This window comes from Vulpes vulpes, unplaced genomic scaffold (genome assembly GCF_048418805.1).
Source record: "Vulpes vulpes isolate BD-2025 unplaced genomic scaffold, VulVul3 Bu000000731, whole genome shotgun sequence".
Taxonomy (NCBI): domain Eukaryota; kingdom Metazoa; phylum Chordata; class Mammalia; order Carnivora; family Canidae; genus Vulpes; species Vulpes vulpes.
The window spans coordinates 349856-376856 of NW_027325685.1; the positions used below are offsets into that span (position 1 = coordinate 349856).

The following is a 27001-nucleotide window of genomic DNA, read 5'->3' on the forward strand; positions in this document are numbered from 1 at the left end:
CCTTTATTATTGCAAAATATCATGTAAGAAATATGTACATCAAAGCAGAAAAATCATGAAAACTATTTTTTTTTAGTCTAACTAGTCACATTCGTAGCAGACTGGGAATAATACAATTTTCTAATTCTAACAGCCTAGCAGATTGCAACAAAAGACTATACCTCCAAAAATAGATTTGATTTTTGCTGTCTGATCCTTATCTTTCACCAAATATGGTGAATTCTCTATCTTACTCATCTAATACTTCCAATCACTTTTTTAGCTTTTCCACAAAATGTCTAGCCCCGTAAGTCATAACCTCTTTGAACAAAAAAATCTCACCTTTGGAAATAAAACCAGTAACAATAGATCACAGTGGCAAGAACATTATTTATATCTTAATAAGGAAACATCTAAAGTGGATTTTCCGCAATCCCTGGGTGGCGCAGCGGTTTGGCACCTGCCTTTGGCCCAGGGCGCGATCCTGGAGACCCGGGATCGAATCCCATATCAGGCTCCCAGTGCATGGAGCCTGCTTCTCCCTCCGCCTGTGTCTCTGCCTCTCTCTCTCTCTGTGACTATCATAAATAAATAAAAATTTAAAAAACAATAAAGTGGATTTTCCTTTAACTCTTAGAAATCCTGTCATTCTATACCAAATACACTGAGAATAAAGGAAAATTCAGACTGGGAATAAATAATTTTAATGAAAAATTAGAACATCCTCTTTAATATTTGGCCCTTTTGCTTATAGCCCCCAAGAGTTGTGGGTATCAGGTGCATATTTCTTGTGATAAAGTTCCTCAAAGGAAAGCCATGTAAAAGGCATTTCTTAGAAATTCTGTTAAACAATCCTGCACAAAGACACTTTCAACTTTACTATGTTCACTAGCTTAGTTGTTAGAAAACCAAAGTTGTAAAGAAATAAAAAGCAAAGACCCAAAATGGGAAGTATGTACTCCAGCAAATTATTCTCTAAATAACCTGTAGTTCTAGAATAACAGAATTTTTTAAAAAGATTTGAAAATTGGTCCGCCTACGCTTCTTTTGAATGAATCTGTGTGCTTTTACAACGTGTTTGTTTCTGATTTTAGTGGGCAATAAACTGAAACTGATTCTAATTCTGATCTTTGTGACAGTGACTTTAACAAGATCAAGAGTCTAGAAATTCCTCTTTGCTGTCACTCACTGACAGAAATGTACATAATAGTGCACAGCAGGAGGTACGACCTTGAAAACCACCAAGGAACATAATAGTAAGGTACCATGGAAGTAAAGGAGAAGTATCCAGGGGATAGAACACACAAATAGCAGAGACAGGGGAAAGGAGGCAAAGAACATGGACAGAAAAGATATTATTGATATAGACCATAATTAGGGCAGAAGTTCATCGAAATTATTTATAAGTGAAATTAGATGACTATACATGTCAGATTCAGCAAAGCATTCTAAGGAAAAAGAATTTATGATCTCAACAACAGTATATAGTTGTAATGAAGAATGACATTTAAAAAACATTGCTTTACCTAACAAATACTTCTTAATCAAAAATGTCACCTCAACTTTTCTTGGCTGGATTACAGTACTGGGAAAATATTTAGCAGGGTTTTTTTAAAGCTTTTTGAAAACATATTTTATTTTATTTATTCATGAAACACAGAGAGGCAGAGACATAGGCAGAGGGAGAAGCAGTCTAGCGAGGAGAGCCTGACGCGGGACTTGATCCTGGGACCCTGGGATCACTATCTGAGCCAAAGGCAGACACTCAACCACTGAGCCACCCAGGTTCCCCAATATTTAGCAGTTTTGATTTAATTCTTCCTGCAGATGTTAATCAAACATTTAAAGGCACTTTTCAAATTGGGGTATTTGTGGCAGAGCAGGTGTTATAAACAAAGTTTGGGTCCTTCTAAAATATATCTGTTGAAATCTAATTCCCACGATGATAGTATTTGCAGGTGGGGCTATGAGAGGTGAGTAGACCATCAAGGTAGGGGCCTCAGGAATGGCATTAGTGCCTTTTTAAAAGACACCCCAAAGAGATTTCTGACCCCTTCCACCATGTGAGGTTACAGTGAGAAAGCCGTCTATGAATCAGAAAGCAGGTCTATACCTACCAGACACTGAATCCTGGATTTCCCTCTCCAGGACTCTGAAAAATAAATTTGTGCTGGAGGAGGGGCAAGACGGTGGAAGAGGAGGGTCCCCAAGTCACCTGTCCCCAACAAATTACCTAGATAACCTTCAAATCATCCTGAAAATCTACAAATTCGGCCTGAGATTTAAAGAGAGACCAGCTGGAACACTACAGTGAGAAGAGTTCACACTTCTATCAAGGTAGGAAGACCGGGGAAAAGAAATAAAGAAACAAAAGGCCTCCAAGGGGGAGGGGCCCGCGAGGAATTAGAGCAGGACCCCGGAGGGCGGGGATGCCCTCGGGCTGCCGGGAAACTAACAGGCACCTGCGCCCCTGAGAGTGCGCCGAGCTCCCTAAGGGCTACAGCACACACGGCGGGACCCGGGACCCGGAGTGGCTTGGAGGGGCTCAGGCAGCGGCTCCGCGGAGGGGGCTGTGGGCGGGAGTGAATCCAACAGCGCAGGCCCCGGAGCACAGGGCCCGGGACACAGCCCAGGATCCAGCCTCCCCCGGGACAGGCAGAGGCTGGGAGGGCCCAGGACAGCGAGGACTCTCCTGCCCGGAGCTGAGCAGGTCAGCGGCCCCGCCCCGGAGCCCCCAGGCCCTGCAGACGGAGAACCCCGGAGTTACTGCGGGTGCTGACTCCAGGGCTGCAGAGCTGGCCCCGCCACTGCGGCTGTTCCCCCTGGGGCCTCACCGGGTGAACACCCCCCACTGAGCCCTGCACCAGGCAGGGGCAGAGCAGCTCCCCCAAGTGCTAACACCTGAAAATCAGCACAGCAGGACCCTCCCCCAGAAGACCAGCAAGACGGACCAGTTCCAGGGGAGGTCAAGGGACTCAAAGTATACAGAATCAGAAGATACTCCCCGTGTTTTTTTCTTTTTGTTTTGGTTTGTGTTTTTTTTTCTTTCTCCTTGATTTCTGACTGCTTCCCCCACCCCACCCCCCTTTTGTTTCTCTCATTTCTTTTTCTTTCTTTTTCTTCTTTCCCCCCCCTTTGTTCTTCTTTCTCTTTTTTCTTTTTCTCTTTTCTTTCCTTCTCTCTTTTTTTCTCCTTTTCCCAACACAACTTGTTTTTGGCCACTCTGCACTGAGCAAAATGACTAGAAGAAAAACCTCGCCTCCAAAAAAAGAATCAGAAACAGCCCTCTCTCTCACAGAGTTACAAAATCTGGATTACAATTCAAGCCAGAAAGCCAATTCAGAAGCACTATTATACAGCTACTGGTGGCTCTAGAAAGAACCATAAAGGACTCAGGAGACTTCATGACTGCAGAAATTAGATTTAATCAGGCAGAAATTAAAAATCAATTAAATGAGATCCAATCCAAGCTAGAAGTCCTAACGACGAGGCTTAACGAGGTGGAAGAACGAGTGAGTGACATAGAAGACAAGTTGATGGCAAAGAGGGAAACTGAGGAAAAAAGAGACAGGCAATTAAAAGAACATGAGGATAGATTAAGGGAGATAAATGACAGCCTGAGGAAGAAAAACCTATGTTTAATTGGGGTTCCCGAGGGCGCCGAAAGGGACAGAGGGCCAGAATATGTATTTGAACAAATCCTAGCTGAAAACTTTCCGAATCTGGGAAGGGAAACAGGAATTCAGTCCAGGAAATAGAGAGATCCCCCCCTAAAATCAAAAACCGTTCAACACCTCGACATTTAATAGTGAAGCTTGCAAATTCCAAAGATAAGGAGAAGATCATTAAAGCAGCAAGGGAAAAAAAGTCCCTGACATTTATGGGGAGGAATATTAGGGTAACAGCAGACCTCTCCACAGAGACCTGGAAGGCCAGAAAGGGCTGGCAGGATATCTTCAGGGTCCTAAATGAGAAGAACATGCAACCAAGAATACTTTATCCAGCAAGGCTCTCATTCAGAATAGAAGGAAAGATAAAGAGCTTCCAAGACAGGCAGGAACTGAAAGAATATGCGACCTCCAAACCAGCTCTGCAAGAAATTTTAAGGGGGACTCTTAAAATTCCCCTTTAAGAAGAAGTTCAGTGGAACAATCCACAAGAACAAGGACTGAATAGATATCATGATGACACTAAACTCATATCTGTCAATAGTAACTCTGAACGTGAACGGGCTTAATGACCCCATCAAAAGGCGCAGGGTTTCAGACTGGATAAAAAAGCAGGACCCATCTATTTGCTGTCTACAAGAGACTCATTTTAGACAGAAGGACACCTACAACCTGAAAATAAAAGGTTGGAGAACCATTTACCATTCAAATGGTCCTCAAAAGAAAGCAGGGGTAGCCATCCTTATATCAGATAAATTAAAATTTACCCCGAAGAATATAGTGAGAGATTAAGAGGGACACTATCTCATACTCAAAGGATCTATCCAACAAGAGGACTTAACAATCCTCAATATATACACCCCGAATGTGGGAGCTGCCAAATATTTAAACCAATTAATAACCAAACTCAAGAAATACTTTGATAATAATACACTTATACTTGGTGACTTCAATCTAGCTCTTTCTACCCTCGATAGGTCTTCTAAGCACAACATCTCCAAAGAAACGAGAGCTTTAAATGATACACTGGACCAGATGGATTTCACAGATATCTACAGAACTTTACATCCAAACTCAACTGAATACACATTCTTCTCAAGTGCATGTGGAACTTTCTCCAGAATAGACCACATCCTGGGTCACAAATTGGGTCTGAACCGATACCAAAAGATCGGGATAGTCCCCTGTATATTCTCAGACCATAATGCCTTGAAATTAGAACTTAATCACAACAAGAAGTTTGGAAGGACCACAAACATGTGGAGGTTAAGGACCATCCTGCTAAAAGATGAAAAGGTCAGCCAGGAAATTAAGGAAGAATTAAAAAGATTCATGGAAACTAATGAGAATGAAGATACAACCGTTCAAAATCTTTGGGATGCAGCAAAAGCAGTACTGAGGGGGAAACACATCGCAATAGAAGCATCCATTCAAAAACTGGAAAGAACTCAAATTCAAAAGCTCACCTTACACATAAAGGAACTAGAGAAAAAGCAACAAATAGACCCCACCCCCAGCAGAAGAAGACAGTTAATTAAAATTGGAGCAGATCTAAATGAAATCGAGACGAAAAGAACTGTGGAACAGATCAACAGAACCGGGAGTTGGTTCCTTGAAAGAATTAATAAGATAGATAAACCATTAGCCAACCTTATTCAAAAGAAGAGAGAGAAGACTCAAATTAATAAAATCATGAATGAGAAAGGAGAGATCACTACCAACACCAAGGAAATACAAACGATTTTAAAAACATATTATGACCAGCTCTACGCCAACAAATTAGGAAATCTAGAAGAAATGGACTCATTCCTGGAAAGCCACAAACTACCAAAACTGGAGCAGGAATAAATAGGAAACCTGAACAGGCCAATAACCAAGAGAGGAAATTGAAGCAGTCATCAAAAACCTCCCAAGAAACAAGAGTCCAGGGCCAGATGGCTTCCCAGGGCAATTCTATCAAACGTTTAAAGAAGAAATCATACCTATTGTACTAAAGCTGTTTGGAAAGATAGAAAGAGATGGAGTACTTCCAAATTCGTTCTATGAGGCCAGCATCACCTTAATTCTGAAACCAGACAAAGACCCCACCAAAAAGGAGAATTACAGACCAATATCCCTGATGAACATGGATGCAAAAATTCTCAACAAGATACTAGCCAATAGGATCCAACAACACATTAAGAAAATTATTCACCATGACCAAGTAGGATTTATCCCCGGGACACAAGGCTGGTTCAACACTCATAAAACCATCAATGTGATTCATCATATCAGCAAGAGAAAAACCAAGAACCATATGATACTCTCATTAGATGCAGAGAAAGCATTTGACAAAATACAGCATCCATTCCTGATCAAAACACTTCAGAGTGTTGGGACAGAGGGAACTTTCCTCGACATCTTAAAAGCCATCTACGAAAAGCCCACAGCAAATATCATTCTCAATGGGGAAGAACTTGGAGCCTTTCCCCTAAGATCAGAAACAGGACAGGGATGTCCACTCTCACCACTGCTATTCAACAGAGTACTGGAAGTCCTCGCCTCAGCAATCAGACAACAAAAAGACATTAAAGGCATTCAAATTGGCAAAGAAGAAGTCAAACTCTCCCTCTTCACTGATGACATGATACTCTACATAGAAAACCCAAAAGCCTCCACCCCAAGATTGCTAGAACTCATACAGTAATTTGGTACCGTGGCAGGATACAAAATCAATGCCCAGAAATCAATGGCATTTCTACACACTAACAATGAGACTGAAGAAAGAGAAATTAAGGAGTCAATCCCATTTACAATTGCACCCAAAAGCATAAGATACCTAGGAATAAACCTAACCAAAGAGGTAAAGGATCTGTACCCTAAAAACTATAGAACACTTCTGAAAGAAATTGAGCAAGTAACAAAGAGATTGAAAAATATTCCATGCTCATGGATTGGCAGAATTAATATTGTAAAAATGTCAATGTTACCCAGGGCAATTTACACGTTTAATGCAATCCCTATCAAAATACCATGGACTTTCTTCAGAGAGTTAGAACAAATTATTTTAAGATTTGTGTGGAATCAGAAAAGACCCCGAATAGCCACGGGAATTTTAAAAAAGAAAACCATAGCTGGGGGCATCACAATGCCAGAATTCAGGTTGTACTACAAAGCTGTGGTCATCAAGACAGTGTGGTACTGGCACAAAAACAGACACATAGATCAATGGAACAGAATAGAGAACCCAGAAGTGGACCCTGAAATATATGGTCATCTAATATTCGATAAAGGAGGAAAGACTATCCACTGGAAGAAAGACAGTCTCTTCAATAAATGGTGGTGGGAAAATTGGACATCCACATGCAGAAGAATGAAACTGGACCACTCTCTTTCACCATACACAAAGATAAACTCAAAATGGATGAGAGATCTAAATGTGAGACAAGAGTCCATCAAAATCATAGAAGAGAACACAGGCAGCACACTTTTTGAACTTGGCCACAGTAACTTCTTGCAAGATACATCCACAAAGGCAAAGAGAACATTTGAAAAACATGCATTCCTCTGCGACCCTTATTCAAAGCACGTTTAGATCTTTAGTGGTGAAGAAAAGGTTCATTTCCCTCAAAAGAGCTACTGTTTTTGTTCAGAGAAAATCCCGGGCCACCATTTGTGCCAGGCATCACTTGCACCAATTCTTGAAATTAAAAAAAGCGGTCATTACAATCCAGTCATCTTACCCAAGGCTGGTGGCAAAGAAGAAGCTGCAAGAGATGCACAGGGCTGCGGTTCTCATCCAGGGCACTTACAGAATGCACAGAACATAGGTTACATTTCAGACCTGGAAACATGCCTCCATTTTAATTCAGCAAGATTACAGAACATACAGGGCTGCAAAATTGCAAAGAGAAAATTCTGTTCGACAGAGACGTTCTGCTTTGATCATTCAGGCTGCATATAAGGGAATGAAAGCAAGACAGCTTTTAAGGGAAAAACACAGAGCTGCTATCATAATACAAAGCACATACAGAATGTATAGGCAGTATCTTTTTTACCAAGAGATCCAGTGGGCTACAAAAGTAATACAAGAAAAATATAGAGCAAATAAAAAGAAAGCTCTTCTACACAGTGCACTGAGGAATGCAGCAGCAGCCTGCACTGAAGCAGATTTCCGGGACATGATCCTAAGGAAACCGATTCAGGAACAGCATCAGGCTGCCACTATTATTCAGAAGCATTTTAAAGCCTCCAAAGTAAGGAAGCATTATCTCCACTTGAGAGCAAATGTAATTTTTGTCCAAAGACGATACAGGCAGTAACTGCAGTGCGCACCCAGGCAGTCGTGTGTACACAGTCTTCATATAGAAGTTGTAAGGTGCAAGAGGACATGCACCATAGGCACCCGGCTGCCACACGAATTCAGTCATTCTACCGAATGCACAGAGCCAAACTCGATTATCAAGCAAAGAAAACCGCCGTTGCTGTAATACAGAATTATTTTAGGTCCTATATCCGAGTAAAAGTGGAAAGGGAACATTTTTTGGCAGTTCAGAAGTCTGTGCGAATTATTCAGGCTGCTTTTAGGGGCATGAAGGTTAAAGAGAGACTGAAAACCCTCTCGGAGGTAAACGTGGTAGCCAGTGCTAAGCAGTCTGCCTTCTGCTCTTGCAGAACTGAAGCTCAGTGTGCAGCTGTTCACGGCTCAGCACTTAGGACTCAGAAGTGGCGTGGAGCTTCCCTGGTCACTTGTTCACAAGAGGCCGAGTACCCCCAGAGAGAGGCTCTAGTAGCGACTCAAAGAGCTTTCTGCGAGATGGTCACAAGGAAATTGGAAACACAGAAGTGTGCTGCCCTGCGCATTCTACTTCCTTCAGATGGCCGTGTGTCGGAGAAGGTTTGTCCAGCAGAAAAGAGCTGCGGTGACCCTCCAGCAGTACTTCAGGACGTGGCAAACAAGAAGGCAGTTTTTATTGTACAGGAAGACAGCAGTCGTCTTACAAAATCACCACCGAGCCTTTTTGTCTACAAAACATCAAAGACAAGTATATTTACAAATTAGGAGCAGCATTATCATGATTCAAGCTAGAACGAGAGGATTTATACAGAAACGGAGGTTTCAGAAAATTAAAGATAGCACCATAAAAATCCAGGCTGTGTAGAGGAGCTATAAAGCCAGGAAATATTTACATCAAGTGAAAGCTGCCTGCAAGATTCAAGCCTGGTATAGGTATTGGAAAGCACGTAAAGACTATCTAGCTGTATTAAAAGCTGTTAAAATCATTCAAGGTTGCTTCTACACCAAACGGGAGAGAACACGGTTTCTGAATGTGAGAGCATCAACAATTATCATTCAGAGAAAATGGAGAGCTATACTTTCTGGAAGAATAGCTCGTGAACACTTCTTAATGATGAAAAGACATCAAGCTGCTTGTTTGATCCAAGCGAATTTTAGAAGATACAAAGCAAGGCAGGTCTTTCTCCGGCAGAAGTCTGCTGCTTTGACCATACAGAGATATATACGAGCCAGGAAGGCTGGAAAATGTCAAAGGATAAAATAAGTAGAATTTAAAAAATCTACAGTTGTTCTACAAGCACTAGTGCATGGTTGGTTAGTAAGAAAAAGAATTTTAGAACAAAGAACCAAAATCAGACTTCTTCACTTCACAGCACCTGCATATTATCACCTGTCTGCTCTTAAAATTCAAAGAGCATATAAACATCACATGTCTATGAAGAATACTAACAAGCAGGTTAATGCAGTCATCTGTATCCAGAGGTGGTTTCGAACAAGATTACAGCAAAAGAGGTTTGCTCAGAAATACCCTAGCATCCTCACAAGTCAGCATGAAGTTCCAGAATGTATGAGCCAGCAGAATAGAGCTGCATCAGTAATACAGAAAGCAGTACGCCGTTTCCTCCTCCGTAAAAAACAGGAAAAATTTAATAATGCAATCAGTAGAATTCAGGCATTATGGAGAGGATACTCTTGGAGGAAGAAAAATGATTGTACAAAAATTAAAGCTATACGACTAAGTCTTCAACTTGTTAACAGGGAGATTCGAGAAGAAAACAAACTTTACAAAAGAACTGTGCTTGCACTTCATTATCTTTTGACCTAGAAGCACCTTTCTGCTATTCTTGAGGCCTTAAACACCTAGAGGTAGTTACTAGATTATCTCCACTTTGTTGCGAGAACATGGCCCAGAGTGGAGCAGTTTCTAAAATACTTGTTTTGATCCGAAGTTGTAATCGTAGCATTCCTTGTATGGAAGTCATCAGATATGCTGTACAAGTCTTGCTTAATGTCGCTAAGTATGAGAAAACTACTGCAGCAGTTTCTGATGCAGAAAACTGCATAGATACACTGCTGGACCTTTTGCAAATGTACCGAGAAAAACCTGGTGACAAAGTTGCAGACAAGGGTGGAAGCATTTTTACAAAAACCTACTGTTTGTTAGCTGTTTTATTGAAGACAACGAATAGGGCCTCTAGTGTTCCAAGTAAGTCCAAAGTTGTTGACCGTATTTATAGTCTCTACAAGCTTACAGCTCGTAAACATAAAATGAATACTGAAAGAACACTTTATAAACAAAAGATGAATTCTTCTATAAGTACTCCCTTTATTCCAGAAACACCTGTAAGAAACAGAATAGTTTCAAGACTTAAACCAGATTGGGTTTTGAGAAGAGATAACATGGAAGAAATCACAAATCCCCTACAAGCTATTCAAATGGTGATGGACACACTTGGCATTCCTTACTAGTAAATAACATTTTCAGTAGGTACCGTAAAAAATACTAAAGCTAATCATGAATGTGTAAAGTGTTTTTGGCTCTCCTTTGTACAGTTTCTAAAATCTGACTCTGTATTAAAATTAAAAAATATATATGTAACAATAAAAAAATGCAAAAATGAACTATTGGCACTTCATCAAGATAAGAAGCTTTTGCACAGCAAAGGATACAGTCAACAAAACTAAAAGACAACCTACAGAATGGGAGAAGATATTTGCAAATGACGTATCAGATAAAGGGCTAGTTTCCAAAATCTATAAAGAACTTATTAAACTCAACACCAAAAAACAAACAACCCAATCATGAAATGGGCAAAAGACATGAAGAGAAATCTCACAGAGGAAGACATGGACATGGCCAACATGCACATGAGAAAATGCTCTGCATCACTTGCCATCAGGGAAATACAAATCAAAACCACAATGAGATCCCACCTCACACCAGTGAGAATGGGGAAAATTAACAAGGCAGGAAACAACAAATGTTGGAGAGGATGCGGAGAAAAGGGAACCCTCTTACACTGTTGGTGGGAATGTGAACTGGTGCAGCCACTCTGGAAAACTGTGTGGAGGTTCCTCAAAGAGTTAAAAATAGACCTGCCCTACGACCCAGCAATTGCACTGTTGGGGATTTACCCCAAAGATTCAGATGCAATGAAACGCCGGGACACCTGCACCCCGATGTTTCTATCAGCAATGGCCACAATAGCCAAACTGTGGAAGGAGCCTCGATGTCCATCGAAAGATGCATGGATAAAGAAGATGTGGTCTATATATACAATGGAATATTACTCAGCAATTAGAAACGACAAATACCCACCATTTGCTTCAACGTGGATGGAACTGGAGGGTATTACGCTGAGTGAAATAAGTCAATCGGAGAAGGACATGCAGTGTATGTTCTCATTCATTTGGGGAATATAAGTAATAGTGAAAGGGAATATAAAGGAAGGGAGAAGAAATGTTGGGAAATATCAGGAAGGGAGACAGAACATAAAGACTCCTAACTCGGGGAAACGAACTAGGGGTGGTGGAAGGGGGGAGGAGGGCGGGTGTTGGAGGGGAATGGGTGACGGGCACTGAGGTGGACACTTGACGGGATGAGCACTGGGTGTTTTTCTGTATGTTGGTAAATTGAACACCAATAAAAATTAATTAAAAAAAATAAAAAAAGAAAAAAAAAGAAAAAAAAAAGAAAAACTAGCATGGCACGTTGCAAAGATGACAAAGATGAACAGTAAAATTCACTCAAATAATGTCGTTCTAGGTTAAAAAAAAATGAAGGGATCCCTGGGTGGCGCAGCGGTTTGGCGCCTGCCTTTGGCCCAGGGCGCGATCCTGGAGACCCGGGATCGAATCCCATATCAGGCTCCCGGTGCATGGAGCCTGCTTCTCCCTCCGCCTGTGTCTCTGCCTCTCTCTCTCTCTCTGTGACTATCATAAATAAAAAAAAATAAATAAATAAAATTTAAAAAAAAAATGAAAAAGCCAGGAAAAACACCATAGCCTGTGCAGAGACCTCAGGAGAAAAGTTTCATGTTTTAGAATATTTCCTGGTAGTACCCACTCAGAGCATAAGACTCCTCAATATTTACTAGTACTGTTTCCCCAATATATATTTTTTAAGATTTTATTTATTCATTCATGAGAGAGACACACAGAAGCAGGGACATAGAAGAGACATAGGAGGCAGGCTCCTCACTGGGAGCCCGATGTGGGACTCGATCCTGAGACTCCAGGATCATGCCCTGAGCCAAAGGCAGACACTCAACTGCTGAGCCACCCAGGCATCCCAATATATATATTTTTTTAAAACAAGGAGCCCCATATATTCTTGGATCAGGCCCTAAAAGTTACATAGATCAGAAGATTCCACTTGAATTGTTCCTAATTCTTTGACTTGTAGTTGTTAACATATTTCATACAACTTGCAGAATGCGAGTCATTTTAAATTTTTCATTTGAAGTTTAAATACAAATGTAGACATGATGAAAGTCTGAAATTTAGCCCCACACATCACGGATTCTCTACTGTCAACCCTGCACCATGGATCCCTGCTTTGAATTGCTCTACCTTTACTGGCTCTCCTCATTTCTAGCCCTTGCCTAGGATGAAGCCACCATAATTCCACCAGGAGATATTTCAACAGTGTCCTAATGGTCTCTCTGCTTCATCCTGCCCTGTTCACTCCAAACCTGGCTTGTGGAATGACATCTTAAAATGTCACTCTGATCAGGTCTCCTGCTCCTCCCCAGGGCCTGTGGGGAGTGGGAACCCATCATGGCCAACAGCCTGAGCTGATCTGGCCCGGACACCTCTTCCCTCTGCTTCCATCCCAGGCGATTTGGCCAACCCCTTTTCATACCTCACTTACCAGGAGCCCCTGCCTCCCTGAAATTGGCAGAAAGAACCAGATTCAGTCAGGCCCTCAGGTCTTTGCACACATGCCTGCAGCTACATGGTGCCCCCCCCACCCCACTCCTTTGCCTGATCAGCTTTTATCTATTCTTCTAGATTCAAATCAGATCAGACCTTGCCTCCTCCAGGAAGCCTCTCCTCCCCCTGATTTCTCAACTGGCCAAGAAAAATACCCCATGCGCCCCCAATAACATTCAGGACACCCCCAGCTAAGCCTTTAACCCATTATACTGAAATGGCAGCTTTACGTATCTGTTGCTCTCTCTAGATATTGAGCTCCTGGAGAGAAGAGACTTCTGTCCTACGGATTACTGGAATCTGAGCTAATAGGTCTTAGTAGATGACTGTCAGTTGGATTCCTTTCTTGTATCTCTATCTGCTTATCTTCCCAATTTCCTTTTAAAAAGAATGTCTCCATCCAACAAGAAGGAAAACACACTTTTAGAAATGAGTAAAAACCCTGAACCCACTCCCGCCTCCTCCAGAGCTCACCAACCAGCAAGAGGGAGAGAAATAAAGTTACGCCCCTGGGCACCTTATCCCGAGCCACTGAACATCTAGAGCAACCGATCCTGCCAGGAAGTCAGGAAAGAGGTTTCAGCACAGGCTGTCCAGGGAGGAATAGAGGAGCACGTAGTAGGCACTGGGCACAGCGTAGCTAAAACTCATCAACAAGCAGTGAAAGCACCTGTTGTCCCTCTGGAAGCCACGAGAGGTGTCTGCCTTTGTGGCCTGGAGAGTTGCCACCTCATTGTTCTCGTATCAAACAATTGCTTCTTTATCTTGTGGTGGCTTGCATCAGAGTTCCTTTACCGCAGGAACACTTTTCATCTTCCTTCCCGGCCTTTATTCCGGGCAATTCATCTTTCTTTTCACTGCCCTTTGCTGCCACCCATTTAATTGCTTATTCAAAGGTTTTCACGTCTACATTTCTTTTCCTGCTCAGTACGCAGGGAATGCAGCTTTCCCCCCCGTTTAAATTGTGGTCAGATGCACTAGAGATGCAGCCTTTCCTGTCTTTTCTCCCCCTTCCTGTGGGAAGGGGAACTTAGAGCCAGGGGGAGCTGTCCTGTGCCTGGGCTGAGGCCGCCAGAAGGGAGCCCTGCTCTGCGATGGTCTCCTGCTGCCCACACCCAGAGCCGGATGGAGAAGAACCCAGCCCACCTTGTTCTGTGTCTCTGTGGTCCCAGAACTACCTACCATGATATAATGAGTTCCATTGGAAAATGGTACAATCTAGAAAAAGACCATTTGAAAGGATGCTTGTAGTCCTTTTCAGAGAATCAGTGATGGGAAGGGGCCCTGCAGCCTCCAGGCCTCCCTCTACCAGCAGCTTCAGATCTCTCCCTGCTGAGAACTCCCTTCCATGGATCATCATGGCTTGACCTGCTCCTAAGGTGTTGAGGACTCTACACATAGTTACCCCCCCAACCCCTCCCAGGCAAGTCCACCCTGACCATCCTCACCCGATCAATCTCAAAACCCTGTTCCTGCTGAACGATGCCAGCTCTTAGCCCCGCGTGAAATTATCCATGTGTTCGTTACTGTGCTTATTTCTGGTTTCCTCTCAAAATAAGTTCTATAAATTCCATGTAAGCAGGGAATTTGTCTTGCTGCCCACTTCCACTCCATGGTAAGGCACTCAGAAATATCTGGTGAAATAAGAACATGAAAGAACAAGGCCTTGGGCCAAGTTTTAGTGTTAGAAGCTACTTCCTTCTGTGAAAGGGACAGTGATATTGATAAGTGTAAGATCATTGTCATGTATTAAAACTGATTTATTGGCTGTTAACTAAGGTTCAGACATAATATAGTCAGGAATTTGTGTCATCTGACTGAAGTCTAGAAACTCATCAAGTTACCACACGCTGAGGGTGACAGACCTGGGATGTGCCACGCACCTGACTCAGGGCTGCAACCCTTCCCCAGCTGCTGACTGCCCACCATTTCTCAACACAGAGTGTCCCCCAAGCTCTGTGATGAGAGCAGCCCCATCAAGCCCAAGGTGCGCTCAGAAGATAAAGCCAAGGGACTTCGACTCTTTCAAGACAGGCAGCCCCCTCATGTGCCCTGGGGAGGTCGGGCCTGCCTTGGCTAGTTCTGTAGCACCTGCCCGTCGGAGGGGCGACAAGGAATAGGACATTACAAGAACAACAGTATGATGATGGCGATGGCATTGCACTTTTGACTTGTACATTAGGTGCTGTGTGCAGCTCATCTCAGTTCATTCTCAGGTGGCGCTGGAGGGGTGGGGATGCATCCTCAGCTCCACATCAGGATGGGCCAGCGAGCTCCGGGGGGTTACATAACTAGGTTGCACCTCCCAGTGAGGCGGAGATGGTGCTTGCATTCCGACTCCCTGCCAGCCTCTCTAAAGCCGTGATGCTCCAATCACTCCACTCTCCCAATGCACAGTATGTCCTGTATGAAAAAATTTTAAGATTATTTTTCATTTTATGCAGAACTGTGAGTACAGTTCTTTCTCCCATTCCTCTGTTTTCTATAAAATAATGACATTTAAACTCTGCCAAACAATAAGAAAAATTCAAGGGAATTGAAATGTATATATATAAAAAGAAAAGGAAAGCAGAGTTAGGAAAGAAAACTGCAGACCGTCATTTTGCTTGGGTGGCCAACTCAGGCACAAATATTAACACGGGACCCCTTGCCACAGTAACCAGAAGCGTGGTCTTGACCCTGACCCACTACTACTACTGCTGCTGCCCAAAATTGGTTGGAAATCTCAGCTTCTGCCCTTCTCCCTCATGGCTTCCTGGAGAGAAGTGAGTGTTACAGATCATTTATTTTTCCATTGAATGTGCCTTTGAACACCTCTATTTTCGGTTTTCTTTGACAGCATCATAGAGGTATGATGTACACAGGACTGCACATTTAATAGGTGCAATTTGAGGAGTTTGGATAGATGCAAACACCAGTGATATTATGACGACCAAGGTAACATACTTAAAAAAAACAAAAACCAAAACATAAAAGGGACACAAGGGAAATTTTGGAGGGTTTTGGATGCTTTGGTTTGGTTTTGGTGGGAAGCACACTTAACGGAAATCCACCCTCTTAATTTGAAGTACATGGAACAGTACTGTGAAGTGCAGATGCCGTGCTGTATCAGGAGCTTCTGGAGCTTGTTCATGTAGCACAGATGAAACTTTGTACTCAACTGAGCAATAACCCCCAGGGCCAAGCCTCCAGCCCCTAAGTGGGGTCATGCTGTGCTATCCTGTGACTGGCTTATTTCACAGAGCAGGATATGCTTCTTGTTCAACCACCTTGTTACGAATGGCAGGATGCCCTTTTGATTCTTAAAGGAATTCCTTTAATTGCCAAATTTCAGGTTTATTCTTTTCTATTCATTATCTGGTGAAATTCTCCACCGTGCAGTGTATTTTCTGAATCATCCTTGTTATAGCTCCTTCTGAGACCTTGTCTAAGGATTCCAATAACTAAGTCCTTCGAGCTTGCTCTTATGGTCTCTTTCTGTTCCCCTTTGATGCGGTTTCTGGACATATCTGGTGAGGTGTCAAAGAGCTGTCCGACATTGCCTACGGAACAAAGAGACTCAGAAGATCACCCTCCCAATAGGTAGACAGAGTGGGGTCAAGTTGCCCAAGCCAACCAGGGGCTGAGGACAGCCAGGGGCTCTGTAGGCTTGTAAGACTCTTTTAAGCTTGAGAGTCATCCTGACTCATGGGTCTCAGCTGATAACCTGGTGGCTTTCCCAGGACCCATTCTCCTTCATGGATGGTGAACCCCAAGCATTATCTTCTCTGCACCTTGAGATTATGCCCAGTGTTAGCCCATTTTTCAGTATTTTTATGAATCTGTTAGATCCTTGCCCTTCTCCCTTGAAGAACACCTATGCTCTGAGAGAAAGCTGAGCCTTGATATCCAAGATCTCATGAGACACTGGGCAGAGAGTAGTGGGCTCAGCTCCTGGCTGCCTCCACAGCCTGAAACTATTTTTCTCTCTTCTGCCCCACAAGTGAGATTTCTCATTCAGCTGGTTTCTCAGCCTGTTAGCAACGGCCCTCTGCCAGTTCCTTTATGTGGGATTCTCAAAAGCTTACCCTGAGGTATGAATCAGCAAATAGACTGAAGGAAAAGCAGGTACAGAATGTGGGCTTATTTCTCCTCCATTTCCCTTCACTCAAGAACTTCACCTTCACCTTCCAAATCCCGGGTGCCACCATAGGTACCTGGCACCTTCAAACAGATCTTAGCATCTCATTCAGCCTCCCTTAGCTCTTAGCTCCTGGTGCTTGCACTGCTCTGTGCTTCCAGCCACTCCATAGTCCTCATGCAAAAAATCAATACAGGGGGTGGCATTTCTGATAAACACTCCAGAAATGGGACTGATACAGGCAGGTCGTTTGGCAGCTCCAGGAAAGAACCACAGCTGTCAGATTGTAGGCAGAGTCAAATTATAAAACAAGTGGAGGAACATGGATAGAATGAACTCAGGAAAAGAATCATCCAAATGACTGGAAGCAGCACTTCAAGGGGATACCCAAGAGGGATGAGAAGAAATATAGCTGGGGAAATGGTTGGTCACCAAGATTCAAGGATCTTGGGTAACAAAGTTTGGGTTCTCCTCCCCACACATAAAATGGAAAATACTGAAGGAGTTTCACTGTTACCGTAAATTCTGAGACGGGTCCTATCAACGGACAGTGCAAACAGTGAAACACCTAGTGGTAGGGGTGGGTTTGGGAAACAGGAGGTTAACATGACAGTTTATAGATGTACGTGAGGATGTGTTTTCCGCCTCTTTCTTCTGGTTCTGCCATGACCATCCACCCCCAAGAGGCCTGACCGAGGTGCCTGTCAGTTTTTCCTGAGCTGAATGCCACCCCTTTTCTACTCAGTACACCATTCATGACTGTTGATCTCAGGGCATAGGAAGCTCCTCCTGGAGGGAAAGAGCTGCCCCAATCATCCATGAGAGTTTACAAAGGGCAGAGGCACATGATGAATGCTATTTCTTTCTCGCCATTGCACTGATCCGACAGTGTTTGCTTTCTTTTGGGGCAATGGCTCCAACCGGACAGCAAATGCCTGGAGAAGGAGCATCTTCTTTAGGAAAGCCAGTTCCCTGCTGGGCTAGGCTGCGGGAAGTCATACCAGGGAGCCTCCACCTTGAATAATTCCCTGGCATCCAGAGACTTGTATGTTCACAAGAGGATTTCAACAGCTTGCAGGGCCATGTGTCTCTGCCCATAGGGGCGCTCATGTTAGCTAATCACATAGGAGCACATCACCAAGTGCTGCTTTGTTAAGTTATGGCAAGAAGCTGTCTTGTCACAGTGGGGAGATGCAGGTTGATGGGCCGAGCCCATTCCCTTCCTGTAGGCAGACTTACCAATAGCTGTAAGAACTCCCAAAACCTTTAAATGTATCCACAGAAGTGGAATTACAAGTCCAGGAAGATAACCTGAGATCCGCACACTAATATTTATTTGCCCAAGTGTTTTTTTTTTTTGTTTGTTTGTTTGTTTTTTGTTTTTTTACAGTTTAATTTGTGAATCAAACTGGAAACACTTAAAATGCCCCGCATTGGGGAGAAAGGAGGGGGAAGTGGGTGAAATAAGCTGCTGTATGACCACATACTAGACTAGCATGACAAGTATTCAAATTTGTATTTGGTAAAATAGGTGATCATATGCGACATACAGACCATATATTCATTTTACAACGCAGATTGAGAAAATATGCATTGACTGTGTGCGTGCACGTGCACACACACAGAGAGACAAAAATTTTAACATTATTTATCCGAGGGTGATGGTGCCAATATTTGAATTTTCTCCTTACTTCACAGTGAACATATATTTTCTATAAGCACAAATGCATGTCCACACGACTATACTTGATAATATGTATATTTGCACATTATGTATTAAACCAGGACTTAAGGATAAGAAGCTTGAGAGAAACTGGTATCTTAGAAAAACTTTTAAAAGATTATTTTGAGAGAGTGGGGGCAGGGGGAAGGCAGAGGGAGAGAGAATCTAAAACGGACTGAGCATGGAGCCTGTCTTGGGGCTTGATCTCATGATGGGGAGCTCATGACCTGAGCCAACCGAGTCACCCAGGCGACTCTAGAAAATACACTTTTAAAGTCAGGCAGACCTTTCTTAAGACTGTCGATTTCTAACTCTTGGATCCTAGATTTAAAAAAGCAGTTTGTGTTTTTATTTCACAAAAATTGTGTAAGGTAGTTTTCATCCTCATTTCCAATCAACTGAACTCAGAAGCATAAAGCACCAAGCACATCACCAGTGCTCAGAATCGGGAGCCTTATTATTAAGGAATTATAATACCATTCCAGTTTTCTTAATGCAGGGACATGTACAGGTATGGCCCAGGCAAAGGATGCTGAGAGGACGGCCCAGCCTCAGAGGGTGATTCTGCAGTCTTTGGGGTGAGAACTCCCAGGCTCAGAGCAGCACCTTCTGGCACAAGCATTGGTCTCTGACTCTCTTCTATGTTCTACGAGGACCAGCGCTTCTGCTCTGCAAGATCTTTTCTGTGCATGTCTGACTAGCCAGGGCACAGACAACCATCTTGCCTCCTTTAGATGAACAGAGAGGTCCCTGCTCCCCCTCATTCTTCGCTTTCATTTCTGGGAACTTCCTGAGGGCTTCAGACATTGCTTTGTCACCACATTCAAAACACAGGCACTCAGACATGGCCCTACCCTGCACCCCCTGCATGTGAGCACATTCTGCTCCAAGTACTGCAGGAGACACTGCAGTCCAGAAATCCCCGATTTCCAGTCTGGTCCCCACGGACACTTGTAGTTGGGCATTGTTTTAAGCAATGTTTAAATTCAAACTCTGCCTAGGCTTAGCTGTATGATTTGGGGTGAGTCACTTCCTCTGGCTGGGCCTCTGCCAAATCTCAGATCTCCCCACCTGGGAGGGCCTTTATGCATCATCTTGTCCAAACTCCTCATTTTGTCAGATGAACAATCACTCCGCCCCCAGCCCAATCACCCTGTGGTCCCGAGGATCAGTCTCAGCCTACCCTCTCCCTCTCTGGAGAAGTGGAGGCTGGGGCATCACAGGCCAGCAGAGGCGGCTGGTGACTCATGTGCATGGAGGGGGCTTCTCTGCCGAATCGCCTCTATCAGAGTTGCTATGTGCCGAGCAAATTCATCACTGTGGAATCTCATGCCCCTAAGGAATTGTATTTCCGATTTTAGTTTTCTGTTACTAACATTTCTCTTGCTGATTTCATCTATGACTAGTATGTATTAGATCCTCACTCTGTGCTAATCAACTTCAAGGTATGCAAATACTTTAAACCTCTAAATTATGAGATCCTCATCCTCCGAAGGAGGAAAACATTAACGTTTGGTAAGTGTAAATGTTAAGCATTAGGTACAGGGAGGGCTGGCTGTCACATAGCTAGCTAGTCAGTGAGCCATAAAATGCAATGGATGATTATTATTGAAATAAGCAGCTGGAAAGCTTATAAAATCCCATTTTTCTCTTTACAAGTGAGAAGACAGACTTTTGAGAATGGGGAGTATCAGGCCTGAGGTTCACACAGCTGCGTCTCAGGTCTAGGGTTCAGAACCTCTGTCTCCCCCAGATCCAGGGTATTGGACCTCCTTGGTGCTCTCCCTCCTTTGCTCCAAGGCTACTGTTCAATGCCTCAGTCTAGTCCCTCATTTTGGAAACTAATCTCATCTCCCGAGTTCAGTGGTGTCTGCCGATGAGGGCCTCACTACCCATGTTTGGGAGTTCCTCTGTCCTCTGGGGTCTTGAGTAGAGTGCTTGGAACAACCCTGGTGTGAGATTTGCCACCATTTGGGTCCGTCTTCATGCCAGATTATGTTGTAGGTCTATTCAGAGTGAAGTGCATACAGTAGCTGTTAATAAAAGTAGTACATGGGGAAAGTTCTAAAACAATAAAGGCCTAGATTAAGAAGATAGATCTCAAACGGCCCAACATGGTACCTCAAGGAGCTAGAGCAAGAACAAAGTGAGCCCAAAGTTAGCAGAAGGAATAAGACTAGAGCATAAATAAATGAAATACTAGAAAAAGGATTGAAATAAGATCTGTTTAAGATAAAATTGACAAACTTGAAGCTCAGCCAAGAGATTCAAATAAATGTAATCAAAAGTGAAAAACATTACAGCTGATGCCACAGAGATAAGGATTCTCAGAGGACCCGGAGAATGGAATGGTGGGGGAGGGGAAGAGGATGGTTGACAGGTAAGAAGTTTGTTACGGAAAATAACTTTAGAGCTCTGTTGTACAACATGGTACTTGTTCTTCACAATACAGTATATGGTGTACTTAAAAATGCATTAAGAAGATCCATCTCACATTAAGTGTTCTTGCCAAAACACACAAAAACCCACAAAAGGGCACAAGGAAATTTTTGGAGGTGATGGGTAGGTTTTGTACCTTTGTTGTGATGACAGTATCACAGGTGTTCGCATGAGTCTAAGCTCAAAATGTATATACACTAGAGTTATGCAGGTTTCTGTAGAGCATGTTACCACAATAAAGCAAATAATTTGCTAAATAAACGAGCCAACGAATGAACATCTTGACTTCCATACATCAGACTGAACTCAGGGTAGTCAGAGGGCCAAAAGGCAGCTCAGTGACTCAGTAGGAAGGCCAGACTCTGGCACCAAACAGACTGGTCTTCACATTCTGGCTTTGACTGAGATTAACTGTTTTAAGTCTGTTTCTTCTTAAAGGAGGGTAATAAGGGGCTCTTGGGTGGCTCAGTCTGTTGAGCTGAAATCAGGAGATGGTCGCTTAGGTCATGATCTCAGGGTTGTGGGATCAGTACCACCTCCGCACCCCCATGTGGGGCTCCATGCTAAGTGAGGAGTCTTCTTGAAGATTCTCTCCCTCTGCCCCACTTGTGCATATACATATGCATGCCCTTTAAAAATAAATAGATCTTAAAAATAAAAGGGTAATAATAGTTCTTACTTGCATGGTTGTTGGGAGGATAAATGTTATCTCTTGTTCATATTATTCTCTTAGGATAAATGATGAGTTAAGATCTAGTCAATAGCTCTGCCTTGAGTTGACTGGTCCATTGGAGAGGCAGGGAAAGGGGACATGGGATGCAAGGACCTTCTGTAGGCCCTTTCCAGATGTTTAGTCTCTGGATCCTCAGAAATATAAGCAAACAAGCACAGGTGGATGTTGATGCAAGGCTGCCTTGTGGGGGCAGCTGAGTCATTCTGGTTTAGATGTGGAGGCTGGATTCCACTAGGATAGGGAATCTAGGAGTAGAAAAAAAGACGTGGGCTGGTTTTGTTGCATTTTCTAAATTGTGCTATTTCCATTGAGTTCTATTCCAGTGAATCCTGAGAGACCCACTGCTCTCAGGACCACAGCCAGACTTGGTAGAGGAACCTGGAGAGGACAGCATGGTTGCCTCTTCCTGGGCATGCAGCACCCTCTAGTGGCATGGGGCCCAAGTATTCACTCCAGGGTCCTTCATGCAGGTATTCCTGATGAAGGGATGTTCTGGAGACTACCATCATCTAAGCTATCCTACTTCCCTTGGGAACCTGTAGCTCTAGGAGCTAAGCAGGACAAGGGGGGACTCCTGTCATGTAAGCATGTGCTCATGTAATAGATCTGGGCTAACTTGCAGGATAACTTGCACTTATTTGCCTGAGCAATTTGAGTCTGTTTCTTCAGAATTAGATCTGGAGATTCAAGAGGGCAGATAATGCATGTTAGAAGTAGCCTGAGGAAATCCAATAGATTTTGGCACCTAGCTTCACATTAAAAAATTAGTTACATTAACTTCAATATTTTCCTTTCTTTACTAGATGAAATTGGCTAAAGTCCCCCTCCCTCACCCCCGCCCAAAGTGAAGGGTCTATTCTCTTAAGAGCTGCCAGTTGAGTGCTGAAGCGTGGTAGGTTCACAGGTCTCTAAAACTTTGTCCTACCCTCCAGGAGCTCATAAACCCAAGAAGAGAAGGAGCAAGGCAAGAAAATAACTTATTTCAAGATAGTTGCATGGAAGTTAACATCCCATACTTGCTTCACAGATAGGAAAGGAGTGATGGTTCTAATAACCAGACCCAAGCCATAGGGCACACCAGGGAGGGAGGGGGCAGTAAAGTCCTGTGAGCAAAGTAGCCTAGGGGTTAACCAGAATGCTTTGTAAGTCTACTGCACCTCGAGAAGAATGGTTAGGAAGTAGAAAGAAGTATGCCATACCCTCTCTGACCCACTATCACACTCCTAAGAAGTCATTCTAGGCAAATAACAGTTCTTAAGTTCATATCCAGAAAAAAAGTCATCTAACAGGACTTTATAAAGAAGATGAAAGGCTAGAAGTCATCTAACGGTAAGTAGAATTCTATTTGTCAGGCAGATTATGCAGCCGCATAAAAGTAGAGTTAGGAGGATACTAAAAGTGGAGGAATATACACAATTAGGTACAAATAGAAGAGCAGACTGTAAAGCTGTACCTGTTTGCATCTAAGGATACACACATTGAAAAAACTAATGCATCAGGACAATGATTTGGGAGGTTAGTATCTTATGCTAACAAGAAAATGATCGTACTTCTACATGAAGGTGTACACGTATTTTTATGTGAAGATCTTAATCCTAATACATGATGAACAACAAAGATACAGTTTATTCCCAGTTGTGCAAGAATGAGGACAAAATGTGATGTGACTTCAGAATGGCAAACTCTCTTCCAGGTGGGGAGCTTTGTGTGGACATCTCAGAGTTGGCTTCTCTGTTGAATCGCCTCTCTCAGAGTTGCGATGTGCCAAGCAAATTCATCACTGTGGAATCTCATGTCCCCAGGGAATTGTATTTCCGATTTTAGTTTTCTGTTACCAACACTTCTCTTGCTAATTTCATCTATGACTAGTATGTATTAGATCCTTACTCTGTGCTAATCAACTATAAGGAATGTGAATACTTTAAACTTCTAAATTATGAGATCCCTATCCTTGGGAGGAGGAAAACATTAATGTTTGGCAAGTGCAGATGTTAAGAATTAGGTACAGGGATGGCCGGCTGTCACATAGCTAGTCAGTGGGCCGTAACATGTAGTGGACAATCATTGAAATAAGCAGCTGGAGAGCTTATGAAATCCTATTTTTTCCTTGACAAGACTGACATTTGAGAATGGGGAGTAACAGGCCTGAGGTTTGCACAGCTGAGTCTCAGGTCTAGGGACATCTATGGAGGGGTGTAAGAGTGCCTGAATAGACTCTGGAATTCATCCAGAGACTTATAGGGAAGATGTGGGGGGACAAGCAGATAACCTGTCCCACAAAGCTATGCTTATGTCAATGATCAAGAACTCAGATTTGGCTGGGAACAGCATTACCTAGAAGCCACCTCTTCAGCATCTTCTCTAAAATGCATATGGCAATGAATAAAACCTCATATGAATTTTATGCTCCAATTTCATGCTTGTGACACTGGAAAAAGTTCGGTAAGCAAATAAAAGAAATTCAGCTGAATTTTACTGAGTTAGCTGACTCAGCTGCAGCCTGAATTTTGGATTGCACACCCTTAAGTTTGTCTTTTATGTTTTTTTCCAGTTTTCACTGGGGCCATAAACCTGACAGGGGATGGGAAGTGTAAAACTACAGTCAGGGCTGTTCTGTGTCCCAGAGGGTGCTTCTTTTTCAAGTGTTCCAACAAAATGCTGGATGTCCATGGTGGTAGGTGTGGTGCTTGAGTATTGTACAGCAGGTCCCAAGGCTCAGCACATAGGTAAGGGGGGACTACTTATGTAATGAGGAAAGAAAACCCAAGGCTCAAATTAGGGTGGTTGTGCAAGATGTAGGTTCATATTGTCCCTTGAGTATTCGTGGTGCCACTACTCCGATAAGTCTGGGTCTAGGTCTACTTGTTCCAAATCCAGTTTCCCTGAAGTCCCAAAAACTTCTTGTCCAATACTGAAGTGTTGCTTCAGTGCCTTCAGATCAGAGGCAAAGAAGGATCGTTCCCAAAGATTGTCTGCCTCAAAGTCCATAGCAAAGGTCAAGTGGCCCCATTCAGCCATTGGCATAGTGACCAAGAAGTACTGGCAACCCCCCGGCTTAGCCTTGACAGAAGTCCACTCCTCACAGTAGGTGAGAGCCCTGTATTTTCTACAGCACCCAGTACCCTTAAAAAAAATTTTTTTAACCATAAGAGATTATAACAGGACTAAAGTACGTTATAATTTCCAGATGTATCATTGAGTGGGCAAATATTACCTACTGTGTCAAACCTCTGTTAGATGCTGTGTAGACCAGAGAAGGTAATTTCTATTAGTTGATATGATGAACACTCTGCATCTGAGGTTGAAAAGGGAAAAAAAAAAAAAAGACCCAATGTTGGTCCTTTCCTGGGAGGACTTCTTGATCTAGAAGATAGTGACCAGCTACTGTAATTTAATGAATTTAAAGGTTGTAAGTGCTCTGATGGCCTTCTGGGTTACTCTATGGAAGCCCAGAGCAAGAGCACGCAAGCCCCTTGGGGAAGAAGGTACAAGCCCAGAATGCTTCTTGGAAGAGAGGACATTTGAGTTCAGGATTTAGCTCAGGATTTCTCAAGTTGGGCACTGATAGTTTTGGCTGGATACATCTTTGTTGTAGGGAAACTGTCCTGTGCATTGTAGGATGTTTACCAAAACCCCTGGCCTCTACCCAGTAACAGAAACCAAAAGTAGCTCCAGACATTGCCTCACATCCCCCGCTGAGCCACTGGGGCTGCCCTCTTGTGGAGGAGTCTTTAAACAAAAGAATTGGATTTCAGAAAGGCCACTCTGCTGGTCTGTGGCTCATAGGGCAGAGGCAGCAGCTGATGGTGATGTCTCCAGCCAACTCAACTTCTGATTAGACCAGAAATCATGGGCCAACCCCTAGGCTGTTCTTCCTCCGAACAGCACACCCACAAAGCATCCACAGGGAGGCCCTGGGTCTTACTTTGCTAGGTGCATATCATGATGTGTGTCAGATCCCAAAGAGTCGTGGGATTCCTCGTACAGTGGGAGCAGCACATGAGTGAAGGGATTTTGAAAAACAGAAAGATCCAGATGTTGGTTCAAGTGAGTTTCCATCGGAGATCTGAGATTCAAGGAAGTTTTGGAGCTAGAAGTAGAAGCTATCAACTGACCCATTGTATGTGAGTGGGCTGTGAGAAGAGAGGGACTCAGGTAGCTATTATCCTCAAAGACTGTCCCCCAGCAGTGCATAGGTGTGAGTGGGTTCCATTCTCTGGGAGAGGATTTCCATTTCCCTGGAGTAACAATACAAGTAAAATAAGTGGTGTGGAATGGACACCTGGCATACATTCCATTTCACTTATTCTGAGTGCGTACAATGGGGGCATTAACAATAGCAGGACAAAGATTTGTGGGCCACGAGGAACTGGTTAGCTAATGCTTTGATTTCATGTAGCACAGGATAGTGATTTCTTGCTTAAAAGGGGACATCAGATGGAGAGAATTATAATTGTTCATTGAGCTATTACTATGTGACATCCTTGTCTGAGCATTAGCAGACCCTCTGCCAAACCCTCAACTCTTTAAAGACGCAACTTGCCCAAGACCACAACTAACAGGTGACTTGAGTGGGACTGACTCTAGAACCACACCCCCCCAACCACCACCCCATCCCCCGCCCCACTCAACCCCAGTTGAGTACTTTTGGCCAATACTATTTCCTTCCATTATCCTGAGACATTTCAAGGTCTGGTAAAATTACTGATATTTAAAGCCTTTTGTTGAAATAAAACTGATTCTTAGATCAGAATCACCTGGAGGATTTGTTCAAACAGATTGAAATTTCTGAAGGGTGGAGCCCAGCATTCAAAGGGATGCTGCAGGTCCAGGGATTTTTAAACAACCTATTTGATGTTTTATATGGTATCTACATCGAAAGAGTAGGTGAGGTGTGTATTTGGATAAATAGCTCTTAGAAGTCCCCACACACATAGTTTAACCCCTGCATCCTGGTTGCTCATGGCTGACTTAATCAGCAGCCCCATCTCCTATTCTTAGCCTGTGCATTAATGTGCATTATTCATGGTTATCCAGTTGGATAACTGTGGTTGAAGGCCTTCTATTTTTACAATAATTAAAGGGTTTAGGAGAAAATAAGTTTGGTTGCTTATATGCCCTCAAGTAG

General features: G+C 43.2%; 1 protein-coding gene across 1 annotated transcript in view; it reads left to right on the plus strand.

Moving 5' to 3' along the window:
• The first annotated feature begins 274 nt into the window (after positions 1-274).
• LOC140596610 (abnormal spindle-like microcephaly-associated protein homolog) overlaps positions 275-27001 on the plus strand; it is a 55160-nt gene continuing 28433 nt past the window's right edge. The window contains 6 exon segments of the mRNA XM_072745126.1: positions 275-286; positions 7094-7940; positions 7943-8489; positions 8491-9770; positions 9773-10391; positions 15698-15707. Of these exon segments, the coding sequence (XP_072601227.1) occupies positions 275-286; positions 7094-7940; positions 7943-8489; positions 8491-9770; positions 9773-10391; positions 15698-15707 (3315 nt within the window).